We start from the raw sequence: 18,714 nt of genomic DNA, 5'->3' as shown, positions 1-18,714 counted from the left end.
TCCTCTCTGTCCTTTGAACCACTGCCACTAAGAGGTGAGGGGTGGGAGCACCACCTCCTTCTGTGGAGAGACTGCTGGGGCTCCTGGCAGAGGTGGGGGGTGCAGAGAGGTACTGAACCCTCATAGGTCATCCCATGTTCATTTCTGTGCTTAAAACTCTTTCAGAAAACCCCAGTGACCACAAGTAAAAAGCCATGTTCCACGTAACACCCAGCCTCCAGTCCTATCCAGCCACATCTCCAGCCCCTTCCTCCCACCCACTCTTTGCTCCTTCCCGCGATGCTGAGCTATCTGTGCTTCCCTAAGCACACCACATTGTTTGGCAACGGCCATGCCATGCCTCCTACTGTCCTTTCTATCTGAAATGCATTTTCTCAGTCTAGATGAGGCTGTGGCCTCATCTCACTTCCTCTGACGCCTGCCCAGATGACCTACCAGCTTCCATCCCCATAGCCCACAGCTCCTATTTGCGTGCATGCCTTTTCTATTTATTTTACTCATGCTGACTGGAGTACACGCTGCCGCCTGTTCTAACCATCTGGTTTCCTTTCCATCTCTGCACAGTGAATTCTTTGGGCTAGAAATCTGGGCTCCTCTTTCTCCCTATCCCCAGGCTCCAAAGGACAGACAGTAGGTGTTCAATGAAGATTTGCTGGAGTTGCTTGGCAAAGTTCAGTTGGTACCTCTGACAGCCCCATGGAGCATTCACATACATGCTCCAAGGTGGGGCCCCTACTTTCTTCTTTGCCAACCCTTCAGACTTTTTTGCCTACCTTTTTTGTAGTTTTCACTTACTGAATGTCTAGCATGGGACAGGCACCACATATTATATTTCCTTACTGATTCGCACAACAGCTCCCTGGGTTGGATATTTTTATTACCCCATTTAACAGATGAGGAAACTAAGGCTCCAAAACATCAAGTGTTTACCCAAGGTCTTCGTCTAGAAAGTGGCAAAGCCAAGTTGTCTCACTTTACTATTTCTGTTCTTATTTAAAATGGGAAGGTCACCAGGAGAGTGGAATTCACACACACACACAACATTATAGGAACTCCCCTCTCCAGATAGCTTGCCAGTACCAGGTTCCATGTGTCTCTTACCAATTCCATCAGGGAGTCCCTCAAGTTAGCATATGAGCCAACCCCAGAATAGACAACATGCTGGCCAGTGCCACCTGGCTGGGCCTGCTTCGGCCCCACCCTGACTCTTGAGTTTGTGAGGACAGAACCTGAGAGGCAATCCTGATTCCACAGCTAGGGCCAACAGCCATAGACCCCTCTGATCGAGTTCCTTCCCACCACACACACATATATGCCCTTTCCAACTAGTCCCAGAATCTCCTCTGAGAATTCCCTCAGGGCCATAAGGATCCCGGGGAGGGCTGAGTCAGGTACAGAGCCAACCAGACCAGGCTCTGTTTCTGACACTGACACCAAGAAACAGGTGGTCGATAAGCTGGGTGTCCTCCCTTAAGTTATGCTCAAAAGGAAGGGCTGTAACCCCAGATGGCTTCTCAGCCTGGAATGTAGATACCGTCATATCCCTCCCATTTATATTTTTAGTGTGCACGTCCTTTGAGAGCAATGTGATCCATATGTTTGCTGTTGGCTGTGTTAAGTCCCATTTCCTCTTTGCAAATGTCAAGTGCCGTCCTCAGTGAGATAGTTCATCCTGTCCTTGCCTTTTGAAATTACACAGTGTTTCTTGACTAATAGGTCAATCCACAGAGACTGCCTAAATCATAATTCTTGTGTTTCCCACAGATGAATCAACATTCCATCCCACCTCTCAACAATTCAGTTAAATAAGAATTTATTGACCATTCAGCACTGTGAACCTCTGATTACCACCAAGAGCATAGCATGGGAAAGATCACACAGAAATCCTCATTATTTCTCCAATTTGCACCATGTTTTACTGGGTTCAAGAACTCTTTACATATGTTATCTCATTTAATCCATCCAAACCACCTCTGAGTTGAGAATTAAAGAAAAAGCTTGTCAACACTTTATTACACACATGTGCATATAATGGGAACCAATCAATAATCAGGTTTCCTGAAGACCTTTGGGGAAGAATTTTATACAGAATGTGAACAAAATGACAGGAGGTGGTTTTGCAACATACAAGATGGGTAATGTTCATCTGATTCCTTCATTCACTTTATTATTGAGCATTTACCATACACCAGGCACTGTTAAAAGTGCTTGAAATATATCAGTGGACAGAACAAATGGAGGTCCCTGCCTTCATGAAAATTACATTTTGGTAGCAGAGACAAAAATAAGCCATAGATATAATAAGTAAGTAAATTACATAATATGTTAACAGATAATAATTGCTAGTAAGAAAATAAAGTACTGTAAGGGGAATATAGTTGCAATTTTCAATAGAGTGGTCATGGAAATCTTTGTTGAGCAAGTGACATTTGAGCAAAGATGTGAGGAAGGTGGCATGTAAACTCTGTGAAGATGAGGGAAGAGCATATTATTAGACAGAGGGAAGAGCCAGTGCAAAGGCCCTGTGGTGGGAGGGGCTGGCATGTGTGAGGTACAGAAAGGAGGCCAGTGTGGAATAGGAGGGAAGAGGAAGGGGAGAGAATAGCAGGAGAGGAAGTTGGAGAGGTGATAAGGAACCACATCATGTAAGGCCAGAGCATATATTTTCTAGATAGTGCCAAAAAGATTTCCTAAGGCATTAGATGTAGTGTAAGGGAAAGTGGATCAAGCAAGTCTCTAAGGCTTTTGTCTTGAGCAGCTGGAAGGATGGAGCTATCAACTGAGATAAGGAAAGCTGCAGGTAGGACTGATTTTTGAATAGAGAGAAAAGTTCAGTCTTGGATAAATTATACTGTGTCATCTGTGGACGTTTAAATGGAGATGCTGCATAGGCAGTTGGAAACTTGAGTCTGGAATTAAGGAATGAGCTCTGAATTTAAGACATAAATTTGGGAGTTGTTGGCATACAGATGATATTTAAAGCCACTGGATTGGACAAGATCACCAAGTTAGTGCATATAGGTAGACAAGGGGTTCAAGAACTGACCAGCCCTGAAATACTGTGGTGTTTAGAAGTTGGAGTCAGCAAAGGAGCTGAAAAGGAAAAATTAGGAGACTGTACCAGGAAAATATGGCATCCAGGGAGGCAAGTAAAGAATTGTATCCAGGAGGAGGGAGCAATCAATGGGCTGAACACCAGAAAACTAACCATCACAACTTAGAGGTCACAGGTGACCTTACCAGCAAGAGTGTTTGTGGACTGCTTGGGACAAAGCATTATTAATTTAGGAGAGTGAGAGGCAGTCAGTATAGACAACTTTTTTTCATGGAGTTTTGCTAAAAAGGAGAGCAAATTAGCAGAGTGGTAGCTAGCCATAGAAGTGAAGTGAAGAAAAAGGATTTTCATTTTTTCATTTTGATTTACTTTAAGATGGAAGCAGTAACAGCATGCTCATAATTATGTCCACAGTCTTGTGTTCAGTGTTAAGGACATTGTTCACATCCAGAGTAGCTCTTACAGACACCAGCTTCGTGTTCAGTCCTCTGACTTACTTGGGGATTCTTCATAAGCACCCCTGAAGGAGAGGCTATGGCAGCTAGTGACAACCACTCGCTGAGCTGTTAATAAAGGACACATTGTGAGCACTACTTCCAGAATTCTTTCTCATGAGGCAACACCCGGAGAGAGATTAAGTAATTTGTCTGATGTCAATAGCTGGTAATGGGTAAAGCTGGAACTCGAAAGAGCTTCTGGCCTTGATGAGGTAATTTATGGCCCTGACTTCAGTCTTGATGTTTAGGGAGGAGAAGCAAAGAGAAGGAAATGAATGGAGGAACTGGAAGTGGGGACTCCAGAGGGGACGGAGCAGAGAGGAGGCAGTGGGAGATCTGGTAGGCAATGCAGGACTTAAAAGGATTATATAAAATCCCTAATACAGGATGTTTGGAAAGTCAACCCTGCCTTTAACTGAACGATCCACATAAATCCACAATGCAGTCACTTCTCAATGAATGTCAGCTATTATCATCATCATCATTTTCACTGCCTCTATTCCCAAATCTTCCTCATGAACTCAGCTGACCTTCTCACTTTTAAAGTAATATGGCCAATCAGATTATAAACAACAGTGTGATTCTATACCTTTTCCTTCACTATTCTAACTGCTTAGGTTTCCATTTGAACCCTAGCTTTACCACTCATTATTGTTGTAACAAGGATTTATCAAGCACCATGTGTTTATTTACTCTGGAAGGGTAATTAGCTTTGCACCACAGGCACATAGTAAATGCTCAGAAATTCCTAGATGACTCAATAAATGGAGAATGGGCTGCCACTTTGACACTGTGCCTTAAAGAGTTCCTCTTCCTCTGTGCCCTTTCTCTGACTTTAGTCCTTAGGTCTGCTTAGTTACTTATAGTGGCCCAGTCAACAGCAACTTCCTGGGCCTGAATCCCAGCAGTGTTCTGTCCACTTGCTGCAGCTTGGCATACCTAATCAGAAGCTCTTCTCTAGCTTTCCAACTCTTTTTGCATCCTTACTCCAAAAAAAATACTTCTTAAACTGTCAGAAGTATTCTGACCTTTCTTTGGAGCTAGGAAGCCCCTTTCCTTCCCTCTTGACTCAGAACAGACTCAGAACCTTCCGTAGCCATTAGTGATGCCAGCCATGGTCATAGGACATGAGAGCTGAGGAGACTGGATGTGTCAACTGAGGCTCCAGGGGGTGAAGGCCCAGTGAGTGAATGGCTGATCCCAGGGTCCCTAACAAGGGCACCCATATCAGTGTACATAAGGAAAGCCACTCACTAGACCTCCTCTGGGCAAGGCCATGGGGCAGGCGCTGCTCCCACAGCTTTTTCAATCAAAGTACAGCCATTTGCCAAGTAACTGTATGTTTCTCTGTTCTAAGCATTTTCTGGTTGAAAGCTTACCTCTCAGCTTTTCTAGTTAAAGCCTTCACTCTCTGCTCCTGACTCCTCTCAGGTTACTCTGACTGCCGAGACCGCATGTAGCTACATTTCCTGGCCCCGGAAACGTCTCCACCTTCTTCTGGCCAAAGAACGCTACATCGCCTGCATCTTCTCGGCCCTGCTGGGCTATGACATCTCAGAGAAGCTCTACGCGCTCAATGAAAAGCTCTTTGCAAAGTTTGGCCTGCGTTTTGACATCCGTCTCCCCAGCCTCTATCACGTCCTGGGGCCAGCTGCCCCAAATACAGGACCAGTGTCTGAGAAGGACGAAGAGGAAATCCATGAGCCAACCATGTTCCCGCCTCAGACCAGGTCCACATCTGACCAGCAAATGCCCCCTTCCCGACCAGCTGCCACCGACCCTCCTGCACCTCCATCCTGGGCCAGGATGTCCAGACCCGACAGCGGCATCCTGGGTGAGGACTCCACCAGTCTGGTGCTGGAGGATTTTGAGGAGGTGTCAGGATCAGAATCGTTCATGGATTATAGGAGTGATGGGGAGTACATGAGGTGAGGGCAGAAATGCTGTGGGCACGGCCACCAGGCTCAGGACCCTGTGTAAGTACTCAGAAAGCAGCCGCCACACCTTCCTGCCAACAGCTGGCCTAAACTCGGCTTGTAAGGGCAAAAACCACTTCAGGGAGCCTGTCCTCTCAGAGAACCCCCAGAAAGTGGACTTAACCCAACCATACAGAGAGCAACTCACTCCAGGTGCATGCATGGCCTGAGGGGATTTTTATAACTCAGTTCTTATTAAGTGTAATTGCATTTTGGAAATCAGGCTGATTGACATTTTGAGCAAGCACACCGGTTGCTAAATTTTTGGCATGGTTGTCCTAGTAGCTAAAGCCACAGCTGGGACTATGGGGGATATTAACTAGGGCATGCGTTTTAAAGAAAAAACGCTGATGTGTTTCTAATTCCTATGGGTTCTTCCCTGCGTAGTGTCAGCTCAGGCAAGCAGTCGCTATTCAGCCTGGACTGGGCAGGCATCTCTGTGAAAATCACATATTTCAAAGAGACTCGTGATACGGGCAAATACCTCTGGGAGGAAAATTCCCCATCTTGTTCTCCTCTTGCCCAGGGTGGCAGAAGGCTGGGTGCTGCTCTGAATGGGACTCTAACTGGGTGGGCATACAGTGGCCTGACTTCCCCTGAAGACCTCCCCTATGCGAGTGGCATGGGCACAAAGCTGGGAGGGCCTAACGGTAAGTGCAGGGTTTCCCTCCCAGCTCGGAAGAGTGTACTAGAAAGGCTGTACTGAGTAGTTCTGGGAAATGGCTTTCATGTTCCCCGTGGCTGCTCTCACAAGGCTGTGACATTTCCCTCTGGACTCTACCCAACCATGGTGGAGACCTGGTTGCACTGAGGAAAATCCCACTGTTTGCAATTTGGAAGCATTTTCAAATGTGTATCAGGGATGGGGAGGCCTTAGAGAGGAAACCCTGACAAGTTTCCCAAGAAACTAGCCCAGTGAGGAAGGTCTCCAGGGTACATGAAATTAGTGAGTGAAAGCATATTTTGCAAAACAAGGTATGTAAATGATAATAGAGGCAAGAGAAGTGAGTGAGGAGAGCTAGCTATTTGGTTTTATAAACAGGGAGTTTACCATCTCTTGTGGTTCCAGTGCCACCAGAACCAGAGAGGAACTGATCTGGGATAGTTCTAAGGATCTATCGAGCATCTGAGGTCACTTTATTGACTTCCTCCATTTACACAGCTCACAATCGGCGCCCCTTTCCCACCCTGCTGATATTTACCTTTCTGCCCGTCTCCCCTCCATAGCCGTGGATCGTGTCCTGTGCATCCCTCTGTGCGGCGGATGCCTATGCCCGCGTCTGCACCCTTACGGCACGGCAGCCCTGTGCTCTAATGTCCTTCCTGGTTTGCTTCTCTTTTCCTGGTTCTATTTGTTCTCTTCTTTCTTCCCTCTGACTTCCGCTCAGTCCTTGGCTGCTTCAGTCTGGTGCTTTTAGAAGAAAAATACCCTTTTCTTCATCTTCGCAGTTAGCTTCCCTCTCCATATCTATCCTCTGCATCTTCCCGATTTTATTGTTCATTTTTCACTCTCTTACCTGCTCCCTGCTCCTTTTTTCCCCCATTTTCCTGCCTTGTTCTATCTATTCTTCCTCCCAAACTACCCTAAACTCCCATCTTAATTTTTTTCCATGCTCTTCCAAAATCAGTACCTCTCCCTCTGTCTATAGAGAAACCCATTCAAGGGAAGGAGTGAAAATCCCCAGCGTTCATCGGCTACACATTTCATGCATGAGTTTTCCCAGCTAGTAGGAGCCAGGCAAACAAGAAAGAGACCTGAGCTGGGCCCCCGAAGTCCTAGCTTCTATTTCTGACTCCGCTACTTTGTGCAAACCACACAACCTCACCAAATCTCACTTTCTTCACTCAAGTGTGTTAGACCAGCTGGCCCACAAAGGCCCTGCTGGGTTTATGTGAGAAAGCGGAGGCGGAGTAAACAACTTAGAGGGAAAGAGAAGCAGGCAGCCAGCAGCACAGCGGTCATGAGCTCCAGGACGTCAGAGTGTCTTTCAGCAAGAACTCTCTGCTCCATTTCACCACAATTTCTCTTGTGACTCGGGACTGTCCTCCTCCCTGCTGGCTTGTGGGTCCTGCCTGACTAGAAGTTCCCTATAATCTGCACCTACAAAGAATTGACCGTGTGCCATTTGATGACACTATAGTTGCTCCAGGTGAAAGGAGGTCACAGCTGAGTCTCCAAAGGCCTCCACCTGCGCTACCAGCTGAAGCGCCTCTTTTCAAATTCAGCTCTCTCCGAAGCTCAGGATGAGCAACTGCTAATATAACTCACTTTCTGAAGTACTGATATTTCACAATATGAAGAGTAGGTTTTTAAATGTTTGCTTGTTCACCTAAAAGCGAGAAAGGAAAATCATATTGTTTACTTCCAAACCACAGAGTTTTCAGAACAACTTGAAAGCATGATCAGACTGGCCAAATTTTGGACAGCTTTCAATTTGATTGGTGATAATGGGATCATTTAAACCAGAGATCCTTTTCAGGAATTGTGTTTTTTGGATATTTGGTTTGACTTATTTGCCATCAAATTCCTGCTAGGGTGATTATTGAAATAAATAAGCATGGCCCCTTGTGGTCTTTGTAGCAGTTTACTGTTGTTCCTTTTACAAAATGGGGTGCAATGCACCACCTATTTCCTGGCTTCATAGTTACCAAAACTGTAAGCTCATTGCTGTTCATGCCAGCACAGCACTTACATAAGAGGCAAGAATCTGGCTGAACTCTGCATCGTTGAGGGTGACACAGCTTCATCACACAGACACCAGTGCTTGACCCTCTCACCAATCCATTTCGGACCAAACCAAAAATAGTCAGAGCTTCCACTGAAAACCTTCTTTGAAGACAGTACATCATTTAATCTGGTGGTGCTCAGGCCTGAAACGCAGATGGGTGTTATTTCTTTTAACAGACAAATCAGGACTACTGGATAATGTGTTCATGCGGGGTCTTACAGTGAGGCCCCAGATTAACCCTGTCTTCACTAGAATTTTCCATATCATTCTATGGACACTCTCCACAGTGTTCCATTTGGTATCTTACTTAGAGAAGATGCTCAATGAATACAACAGTAAAGCGGTCAGTTAGTGTGAGATAATGAGTCCATTATCATAGGTTAATTAAAAGCTATTTGGCCAATTTTTATTATGTTTTCAAGTTATTCTGAAAACTATGTGGTTTGAAAGTAAAAGCTACATATTGTTTCCTTTCTTTCTATTACCTAACTTAACACACAAATGAGAAACAGATTATAACACAGAGGAATATTGTGATCGGAGAAGGAGCCCAGGACCAGGACATAGTAATAAGGGCCAGAGGACCAACTCAACACATATTTGTTGAGTATCTGTAATATACTTCATGCAATGCACTAGGTAATCACAGGAGTAAGCATGGATAAGAGTTAAAAGAACTGAAGATGTTTAATCTGCAAAAGATGAGCAAGAGTAATATTTCCAAGTTTAAAAAAAAGAGAATTAGAATATGCTTATTTTGGTGTAGTTCTTGGGGAAAGAAATGAATTCAAGACCAAAGTTATAAGAAGAAGGATTTCAGCTCAGGATCAATAACGATTGCTTCAGAGAGCAGTGACTCATAATTCAAAGAGTTCAAGCAAGGACAAGAGGAAACCTCAGGTATTTTGTTATGTAATTCGGGCTCTGAGAGAAGGATGTCTTAAGTTGCTGCTAGTAAATTGCCTTCTAACTCTGAGATACTGTGATTCTAGGATCAATGTCTAGGATATCCAAGCTTATGTCTATTAATGTCTAGGATCTGACTCTAGTCCTGCCACTTAGCCACCATCAGAGTAGTTTCTCATTTGCAGAACAGTACTAGTAGTCTAATATAGAATTAATAGCTACTAATAGGTAGACAGGTAGTCTCTGTCTACCTTACCAGGTTGCTGTGAAGAATAATTGGGATTAAGTATATAAAGGCTGTTTGTAAGTTGTAAAGGACTAGTTTAATGTGTAAGGTATTTTAAAATTCTGTTGTGTTCAGAATTGTTTAGAAATCTCCCTCCCTCCCTCTCTTCCTCCTCATCTCTTTGTTTTCCCTTCCCTCCCTCCCTGTCTCCATCTCTCTCTCTCTTTCTCACTGTCTCTCTGTCTCAGACACATGATTTCCCTTGTCTCCCCTAGTTCCCTCACCTTCCAGGGAAGGTGGCAACTGGCAGAATTTCCTGAGAACCAAAGGAACAGCCAAAGGTGGAGATCAGAGTAAGCGCATAGCTCCTCAGATCCTGAATAACTGGGCGATGGCCAGACCGCCCTCTGTTTGCCTTTACTTGCTCAGGAGGAGACAGATCAACACCACACTATATAGAGGCTCCTTCCTGCCAAAGTGGCTGCACGGTGCTTTGGTGGCTGTCAGTGTTGTTAAGCAGCACTTTTCTCACAGAACCACTGGAAAGACTCCTGGGGCAGACAACTTGCCCTTGAAGGTGGCATGGCAGGAGCTGCCCCGGGGCCTTAGGTTCTGAGTCTATGGACAGTAGGGCCACTCTACCTGCCAAGGCTCGGTGACCAGTCACGTAGGTTTGAGGCAGCTGTGCCCTCCCCGCCCTCCAGATCCCAGCAGCCTGCAGCCTGTGCCCACACCCAGGCTACTTGTCCTCTCATGTCTCACAGGCTTCATTTATCTACCCCTCTCTTTGTAAAAATTAAAAGACGGGTCTTATACAACTCACCATTTTTCTATACAGATATTTAAAAAACGAATTCAACTAATTCAGTACTGTTAGATAGGATGCAGCATTCTATAGATTCTTCACGGGGAACAACAGATGTTGATCTTTTGGTCTCTTCACCTATAAAATGAAAGGATTGGACTTTATAACCTAAAAGCTGACTCATCCTAATATTATTAAATGAAATGATTCAAAATACAACTGTCCTCACCATGTCGGGCATTGGGTACAGTTAAAATATTGGGAATTGGTAGACAAAATAAAAACACCTGGAAAGAAACCTGTGATGTCAGGCAAGCTCTCTAGGGTCAAACGCTCAAATCTTTCCTCGTTTTTTCTTTCCACAGCTTCTAGAAGTCCTCTCCAGAGCTACTCTCAAGCTATGTCCAGGGGACAGGCACCCCTGGCTCCAATCCACACTCCTGAACTTTAAGGATGAATGGGCTGTCCTTTCTCGGGTACATTACCTTCACAGGAAGGCCACTGGTACGCACACTGCCCTTCTCAGCCACAGGCAAGGGGCTCCCAGGCTCCCAGGCAAGGTGGGCGCAGACCCACGGGATGCCGGCACTGTGCCTACACCCAGAGCCCTGAGTGACTTAGAAATTCACCTTCGCCAGCCTTCCATACAGTAGAAGACATCTAAATGTGCACAAGCACAGATTCCATCCTTTACTAACTGCAGAATGTTGGGCAAGTTACATAGTCTCTCTAAGTTTCATCTGTAAAATGGGGATTATAAAACCCTCCTCACAGGGTTGAGAGGATTTAATGAGCTGACTTAGATAAAGCACCTAATAAGCACTCGATAAATCACTCAGTTCCGCTCCCAATGTCATTTCTTTGAACTTTCTGAAAGATCAATGAAGTCAGCTATCCAAGAAGTTTTCACTGATTATTTTTTCAATTAAGATTCATTTTATGGAAATAGAAATTTTAAAGCTTAGTTGTCCTATAATCTTTTAAGTTCAACTCAGAAATCTCTTGTTCTTTTTATGACTCTGGTATTAAACAATAGTTTTTAGAGGGACTTTTACAAATCTAATTAATCAAATGTCCTTAAACATTTTAAAGTGGTTTTATAAAGTTAACACATTTTGTTTTATTTTCTCCCTAAATACTTCAACATATAGTCTGATTATCTGTTACTGTGTAGCTTTCATCCCTAAAGCAGTGACTTAAATTTGTCATGATAATTTATTTTGCTCATGAATGTGAGGCTTAACTGAGTTAAATTGGGCTGTTCTCCCTGAAGCTTTCTCATGCTGTCGCATTCAGAGGGTGGCTAGGGCTTGAGGCATCTCATCTTCACTTAAGAGTTTGGGCCTGGGCCGGGAAGACTTAAACAGCCGAGGGCTGGAAAAGCTGGGGATCCTTGGGCATCTTGTGCTCTCTCAATAGTTTGTACATTTTTGTTGCTGTTTAGTACTCTGTTGTATGAATATACCACAGTTTATCCATTCTACTATGGATGGGCATTTGGAATATTAGCTTGGTGCCATTAGAAATAGTGCTGCCATGAACATTCTTGAATATATCTCTTGGTACATGTATGCACACATCTCTTGGGTATATAACTAGGACTGGAGTTACTCAGACATTGGGTATGTATGCATATGGTATGGTATAAGTTATACCATATATAACTATGGTAAATACTGCCATATAGTTTTGCCAAGTGGTTGTACCAATTAATATTCCCACTAGCAGTGTATGAACGTACTAGTTACTTCTCATCCTCCTTGATAGTTGGCATTGCCATTTTTTTTTAAATGTTAACTATTTGGGACTTTGTAGCAACATATCATTGTGGCTTTAGTTTCCTTGATGAGTAATAAGGTTGAATATCCTTTTTCATGTTTTCATTAGCCACTTAGATATCCTCTATTGTGAAGTGTCTATTCTAGTTCTTGTCCATTTCTCTGTACACTTTTGCTCATTGACTTAAAGAAATTCTTTAAAGATTCAAGGTGGAAATCCTCTGTTTATGTATATTCAAATGTTTTCCATCACTTTGTGATTCTTCTTGTTTTCTCTAAATGGTGTCTTTCGATGAACATAATTCTTAATTCCAATGTAGAAATGTATCAGTCTTTTCCTATCATTAGAGCTTCTGTGTCCTGTTTAAGAAATCTTTCCTTCCCTGAATATATTCTTCTGTGTTACCTTCTAGCCATTCTGTTGTTTTACATTTCATAGTTAGATCTAGTCAACCTGTATTTGATTATTATGTATAGTGTGAAGTAAGGATCAGATTTGTTCTTTCCAATAGATATCCAGTAGACTGAACACTACTTATTGAACTGATTATCTTAACCCCACTAATGTTCAGTGTCCCCTTTTTATAAATCAAGTGTCCATACATTTGTAGGTCTATTTCTGGATCTTCTATTCTGTTCCATTAGTCTACTTTTCTATCCACTGACAATACCATCTGGTTGTAATTTTTGTAGCTTTATAATAATTTTTGATATATGGTGTTTTTCAAATTTTGTTCTTCAAGTCTGTTATTCTTGGCTCTTCCCTTTGTATTTCCATATACATTTTAGAATCAGCTTGTTAATTTCCACAAAATTGTAAACTCTGCTAGGATTTTTATTAAAGTTACATTCACATCATGAATCAGGTTGGTAAAGAACTGATATCTTTATAATATTGATTTTTCAGTCCATGGACCTAGTATAGCACTTCATTTATGTTGGCCTTATTTTCTTTAAATAGTGTTCTGTAGTTTTATACATAAATATCCTTGCACAGCTTTTGTTAGATTTACCTCTAGGTATTAGATGAATTTGATAACTGTAAATGCTATCAGTTAATGTTTTTTTACTTTCTAAATTTTTTATTGCTGGTGTATAGAAATATAATTCATTTCTGTACCTTCAAATTCCTTCTAGTGAGCTTGGTAAATTCACTCATCAGTTCTAATCATTAATCCGTAGAGTCTTCAGGATTTTCCATGGATTCAGTTATATTGTCTGTAAATAATGATTCATTTTTTCCTGCTTCCTCCTCCTTTTCTTTCTCCTCCTTCTTTTGGTGCCATTTTACACTGGGTAGGACCTCCAGTATGGGGATGAATGGAAGTGATGATGAAGATGTCTTTCTCTCATACCTGACCTTAAGGAAAATATTTTCAATATTTCACCATCAAGTATGATGTGTGCTATTAGATTTTAATAATCCCATATCAAATTAAAGAAGCTCTATTCCTAATTTGCTAAGAGGGTTTTCTAAAGTCTTGAGTATTGAATTTTGTCAAATGATTTTCCTTCATCTATTGAAATTATTTTTTCCTTTGTTCTGTTAATGAATCACATTAATAGCTATGTGAATGTTAAACTTAAATCACTGGAACAAATCCAGTTTTATTATGATGCATTTTCCTTTTTCTGTATTTCCAGACTTGGTTTTCACATATTTTGTTTGGGGTCACTTTTGCATCTTTGGATCTTGTAATATTATTGTCAGGTTTTAACATCAAGTTTATGCTGACTTTGTAAGAGGAGTTGGGAAGCATTCTTTCTCTCTTTTTTCTTAGTCTTTGAAAGAAATCTTAAAACCAAAGCAGTTTTACTTAACTCGATTCCCCCCTTACCCAGCTTACCTTTTGCTATCTCCATCTTCTTCACTTAGTTGCCCATGCCCCAAACCTTGGAGTCTTTTTATCAGTCTTCTTTGTTCTATCTTCAAAATAAATCCTGAATTTCAGTGCACCTCCTCCATTGCCTCATCTAATTTCAAGCCACCACTATTTCATGCCTAGATTAACTTCAGTAGACTTATAACTGGTCTCCTGATTTCTCCTGTCCTCTTCCCTATAATCTGTTCTACACATAGCCAAGTGGTCATTTAAAAGATTGTGTAACCTCATCACTCTGTTGCTAAAAATTTCAAATGACTCTCTATTACACTTAGAATAAAACCCGAACTGATTACCATGTGATGTTAGTCAGGATCAGCTTATTGTGACTTGATAGAACAAGGTTTATTTTGCTCTTACTTAAAGTCTACTGAGAGTCTACATGACTCATCACGACAACTGTCTGCATGTCACGACCCAGTGATTTGACCTTCTTTGGCTCCACCACCTCAAGAAAGAAACAGCTTGATGTTCCTATGCCAGCTCTGCTGCTTTGGCCCAGAAATGACACAAATCACTCATGCCCACTGTCCATTGGTGGGTTCTAGACATGTAGACCCACTTAATAATCAATTCTGTGCTTTGTTGATTAAAGGGACTGGGAAATATGGGAGAGCAAAAGGAATTTTTGATGAATGGTACTCTTCCATCCACTTATGACCCACAAGGCCCTACCTGCCTGTCTCCCCAACTATAGGTCACTCTGCTGTTATTCTCTGTCATCATGTTTTCGCCGCACTTGTCTTTTTTGTATTTGTCAGGCATGCCTAGATTCTTTCTACATTAGTCTTTAGAGTTGTTTTTCAGTTTTACAGTTGTTTTTCTTTCTCTGGAATGCTTTTCAATGAACTTCTGGCTGACCTTTTCTGGTCATTCAGTTCTCAGCTCAAATGCTACCATCCCAGCTAAGATACCCACCTCACCTCACCATCAGCCTATGTCCCTTTGTCCTGCTTGGACTTTCTTCAGAGTCCTATTTTCTCTTTCCTCTCCTTTTAGGATGCCAATTATGTTCTTGGTATAACTTCTCATTGTGTCTCATATAGATCTTTATGTTCTTTTCTCACTTTTTTCTGAAATTACACTGTGTATTTTGTTTTCTTTCTTGTTTGATTTCTGTCTCTTCCCTGTATATTTCATCACAGAAGGCCCATGTCAGTCTTGAGAAGTTCAATAGCTCTTTTGTCAACCTTTGAGAACTGTTGTGGAGAAATAATGAAGCAACAATCAACAGAAAAGGCTCACCATTCATCATAAATTGAGACTCAGTATTACCTGGGTTGCGGTGCCATTCCTCAAGCAGGGCTGTTGTTTGACACACGTGGCAACTGGGAGAGGTTCCACAGGAAGGTGACCTCTTTTAATGTGTGTTGGTCTGTTTTTAAAATAATCAGACCTTACACAGCAGACATTGTGCTTTTATTACCTAATGACATACATAAAGGCAAAGATATTAGGATGCCAATGCAGTTGTTAAATAAACAGATGAATTTAAAAAATTAGCCACAATCATTATGCATTTGAAATGTAGCATTACATATAGGCACAAAGCATTTTTTTTATTTAGTCTACAGGAGTTTCTTGACATGATATGGATTTATGAGCCTCTTATAATAGCCCCACACTAAAGGTCCCATACAAATGAAAAGAAAACCTTTGGGTAATAATGTTTTCAGCAATAGTGCCTGACATAGAATAACTTTAATGTAACAGATTTGCTCTAAGGAGAAAACAAATATTCTTTTATCTCATGAATACTCACTAAATATCCACTGCTGTCAAAAACTATGCCAGGCACCACATGCTTCACTAGGTGATTCATTCATTGTATCTGTCCTGAGGAAGCTCAAGGTCTAGAAAAGGAGAGACACAAGTTAAAGGCACCCTTTCCCCGCACAGGGCCTTATTAAGTCAAGCTCCCTGGGCCTGACTCCTCCAAGAAGTAATTCCGAGACTCCTCAGTTCCTCGTGTAAATAGCCTTCTTGTGGCCCATAAATAGTTTAAGGTAAAGCTGGATCCCTGACGCAAATACAAATAAGCACAGTGTCAGTCCATTGTGGAAAGAATTGGTTGAAACTACTATCCGACTTACACAAGTTCAGAAGAAGATATCACTGCCTATTTCTGGACTAGGAAGGGTTCCTGGAGAAGCTGACTTTGCACTGTACCCGAGAAGGCAGAAAGAAGGAGGCAAGCAGAAGCAAGCCAGGTGAAAGCGACATGTGAGTCAAAGTCCCAGGGCTGGAAGGTATGAGGGAGGCATGCCTGGAGAAAAAGGAGTGCGATGGCCCTTAGTGACCCCTGTGGAATCCGAGCTCTAACCAAAAGGCAATGGGAGGGGAGCAGGGAAATGAAAGTGGCGCCGAGGGGGACCGCTCTCAGTGCATACCATGGAACCCGGCAGAGTGTAGCTCTTTCATAAACAGTCATGTTCTGAAGGACCTGCAGAAAGAACAAAGCCAGGAGAACAGCTGAGGCCATTAAAGTGGTCAATGGGGTGGCAAGGTACCAAGGGCCAGAACACGGCGGGGACAGGAACAGAGGCAGAAACCTATGCGACGTCTGGGGGAGGACAGCCTGGGAGGGGAGTCGTGTCCATCTTACAGGTTCTGCGCCTTCTTCCCTTGATGTTCTAGACACTCTGGCTTCCTGTAGGCTCCCCCACAAGTCCTGATGACTGAAGAAGTGTGAGCAATACTCTCGGCAGTTTCACTTCTAATTGTCATTGAACTCACACACTGACTCCCACTCAGAAATTTCCCTGGAGATCATGGGATTTTATTTCACTTTTGATTCACCTCTCTGACATGGTCCTTCCTGAGAGTCATCTTCTGCACAGCACATGACTGCCAGCTGTCCACTGCCACCTGGAGATGCTCCATGGCCCAGAGGTGTCCTCTACATCCTTGGCCCTCCGCCCCGGATCCTATTCCTCCCTTGAGGCCAGAACAAACGTCCCTCCATCCCACACTCTCCCAACCATCTACAGCACCCCCTCCACATTAACCTGTGTCTTCAGGACTCTGAGTCCTCTGGGACTCTCTCCCTCGGCTCCCATCCACCCCCCCCAGGCTCCCGCTCTGGGTGCTCAAGGGCTGGGCAGATTCTCCCTGCTGAAGTCCCAGTGCCTCACACAGTGTTGCGTGCCTGGCATTTGGTTGACAATTGTTAGATCTTTGTTAACTCTGCCGCTAACCATTTCAGCATGGGTCAGATTAACGCTGGGTTTTAGAGTCCTCTCGCTCTGCTTTCTAGTTTGCTGCTGCTTCTGCCCCCTGTTCAAGCCAGAACATTTTCCCTTTGACTCTTGTGTGACTGAGCAAGGAGGTCCTTTCCGTCTGGGGTTTTCAGGCCCCGCTGCAGGGCTCAGGCCTGATGTCCTCTCATCTCCTGCCCGCGGACAGCCCAGCCTTCTTGCCTGCTCCTCCCTGAAGTGCCTGCGAGGAAAGCACTGGCTGCTCCTCCTTTCTCCAATTTGGTTTCATCTCTTTCCCCTGAATTTGGTGTCTTGTAACCCAGTCCCTCATTATTCACCACTTATCTTCTATTTCTTTTCTCCTTTCCCCTCTCCAGTAGCTCTTAAATTATTTTAACACCTGTCATTTCTTCATCACAAACATAAATTTTTAAAAAATCAAAGTAGATTGCTATACAACGTTATGGTGGCTTCAAACATGCAGCACAGCAGTTCACCGGTCACCCGTATTATCCAGTCCTTGCCCCTCCAGTGCACTCGCTATCAACGTGGTGAGATGTCACAGAATCATTAACTGTATATTCCGTGCTCTACTGCTATTCCCGTGACCAACCTATATTGCGATCACGAATTATTGTGCTCCTCCCCCCAACCCTCCCCTTTAGTAATCACTAGTCCCTTCTTGGTGTTTATGCGTCTACTGTTATTTTACAAACATAAAACTTTTAAACTCACACGTACACTGTGTTACTTTATCTACCCTCATAAACCCCACTTCAATGTAACTAAATATGTATTATTTGAGAAAAACTTACATTTCTCGTGTGAGTGGGCATGTGATTCCAGCCTGGGATCCTTGGCCCAGCTGGAGAAGTACCTCTGCCGGGGTCCAAGCATCAGAGCTGCCACTGGGATGGTTTCACTCTGGAGCCCTTAAGACCCAGCAAGGAGTCTCGGAAATCCTCCCATCTTCCCTAAGTGATCAGAGTTCCTTGTCCCCATCCAGGCTTCCATTATGTATGATACATACTTCTGGTTGCGGTGATCCTGCTGAAATTATTTGTTCGGAACAGTAATTCTCAACCCTGGCTACCTGTTAAAATAAACTGGGAAGTTTAAAAAAAAAATCAATGCTGTAGGCAAAACAAGATAGCCATGAGAGCTGATAACTATTGAAGCTGGGTGATGGGATATGTAAAGAGTCATTATTCTGTCTCTCTAATTTTGTATGTGTTTGAAATGTTCCACAATAAAAAAGTTAAAAAGCATACACACACACACACACACACACATAGGACCCATAGCAAACCAGTTAAAACTGAATTCCTAGGAGCCCTGGGCTTGGAATCTGTAGCTGTAAAAGCTGCCCGGGGATCTGAGGTGAAATGGGGACATGGGGACATGAAGAGGATTGAAGGGCTTATAGTAGCTGCTTTGGACTGAGAGCTTTTGATGAAATGTCAGATGCCTGCCCCTAGAGTATTTATTCCTGATGTGATGAACTGATCAGACATTCCCAGAAATGGTGACTAGAGACATTTTTCACACTGTCTATTCTGAAGCATTTTAAAGTAAATTATAGGCCACCAACATTGGCACATGATAGTTCTTTTTATTATTATCCTACTAATGTGTAGCCTTCTAAAGATAGTAGTCCTTTCT

General features: G+C 43.1%; 1 protein-coding gene and 1 long non-coding RNA gene across 9 annotated transcripts in view; one reads left to right on the top strand and one right to left on the bottom strand.

Moving 5' to 3' along the window:
• LOC130683897 (uncharacterized) overlaps positions 1-13,226 on the bottom strand; it is a 25,876-nt gene extending 12,650 nt beyond the window's left edge. For 2 of the 4 annotated variants that reach the window (XR_008997956.1, XR_008997958.1), the window contains exons 1-3: positions 13,093-13,226; positions 10,213-10,332; positions 6,731-6,939 (exon numbers count right to left, since the gene is read on the bottom strand). This is a non-coding gene — a long non-coding RNA (uncharacterized LOC130683897). The other 2 variants (XR_008997954.1, XR_008997959.1) reach the window with 2 other exon arrangements.
• Positions 1-18,683, top strand: part of POPDC2 (popeye domain containing 2) — a 23,715-nt gene extending 5,032 nt beyond the window's left edge. Inside the window, exons 3-5 of one of the 5 annotated variants that reach the window (XM_057502989.1) lie at positions 4,984-5,386; positions 9,665-9,742; positions 10,560-18,683. In XM_057502989.1, coding sequence (XP_057358972.1) covers positions 4,984-5,386; positions 9,665-9,742; positions 10,560-10,645 — 567 coding nt within the window. In that variant the 3' untranslated portion in view covers positions 10,646-18,683. Of the gene's footprint in view, positions 1-4,983; positions 5,529-7,378; positions 7,522-9,664; positions 9,743-10,559 lie in introns of those variants that run through there. The other 4 variants (XM_036883402.2, XM_036883399.2, XM_036883401.2 and 1 more) reach the window with 4 other exon arrangements.
• Positions 18,684-18,714: the final 31 nt, after the last annotated feature.

Source organism: Manis pentadactyla, chromosome 1 (assembly GCF_030020395.1).
Source record: "Manis pentadactyla isolate mManPen7 chromosome 1, mManPen7.hap1, whole genome shotgun sequence".
Classification (NCBI taxonomy): domain Eukaryota; kingdom Metazoa; phylum Chordata; class Mammalia; order Pholidota; family Manidae; genus Manis; species Manis pentadactyla.
The sequence above is the reverse complement of the archived record's forward strand: the minus strand, read 5'-3'. Positions and strand labels throughout refer to the sequence as shown.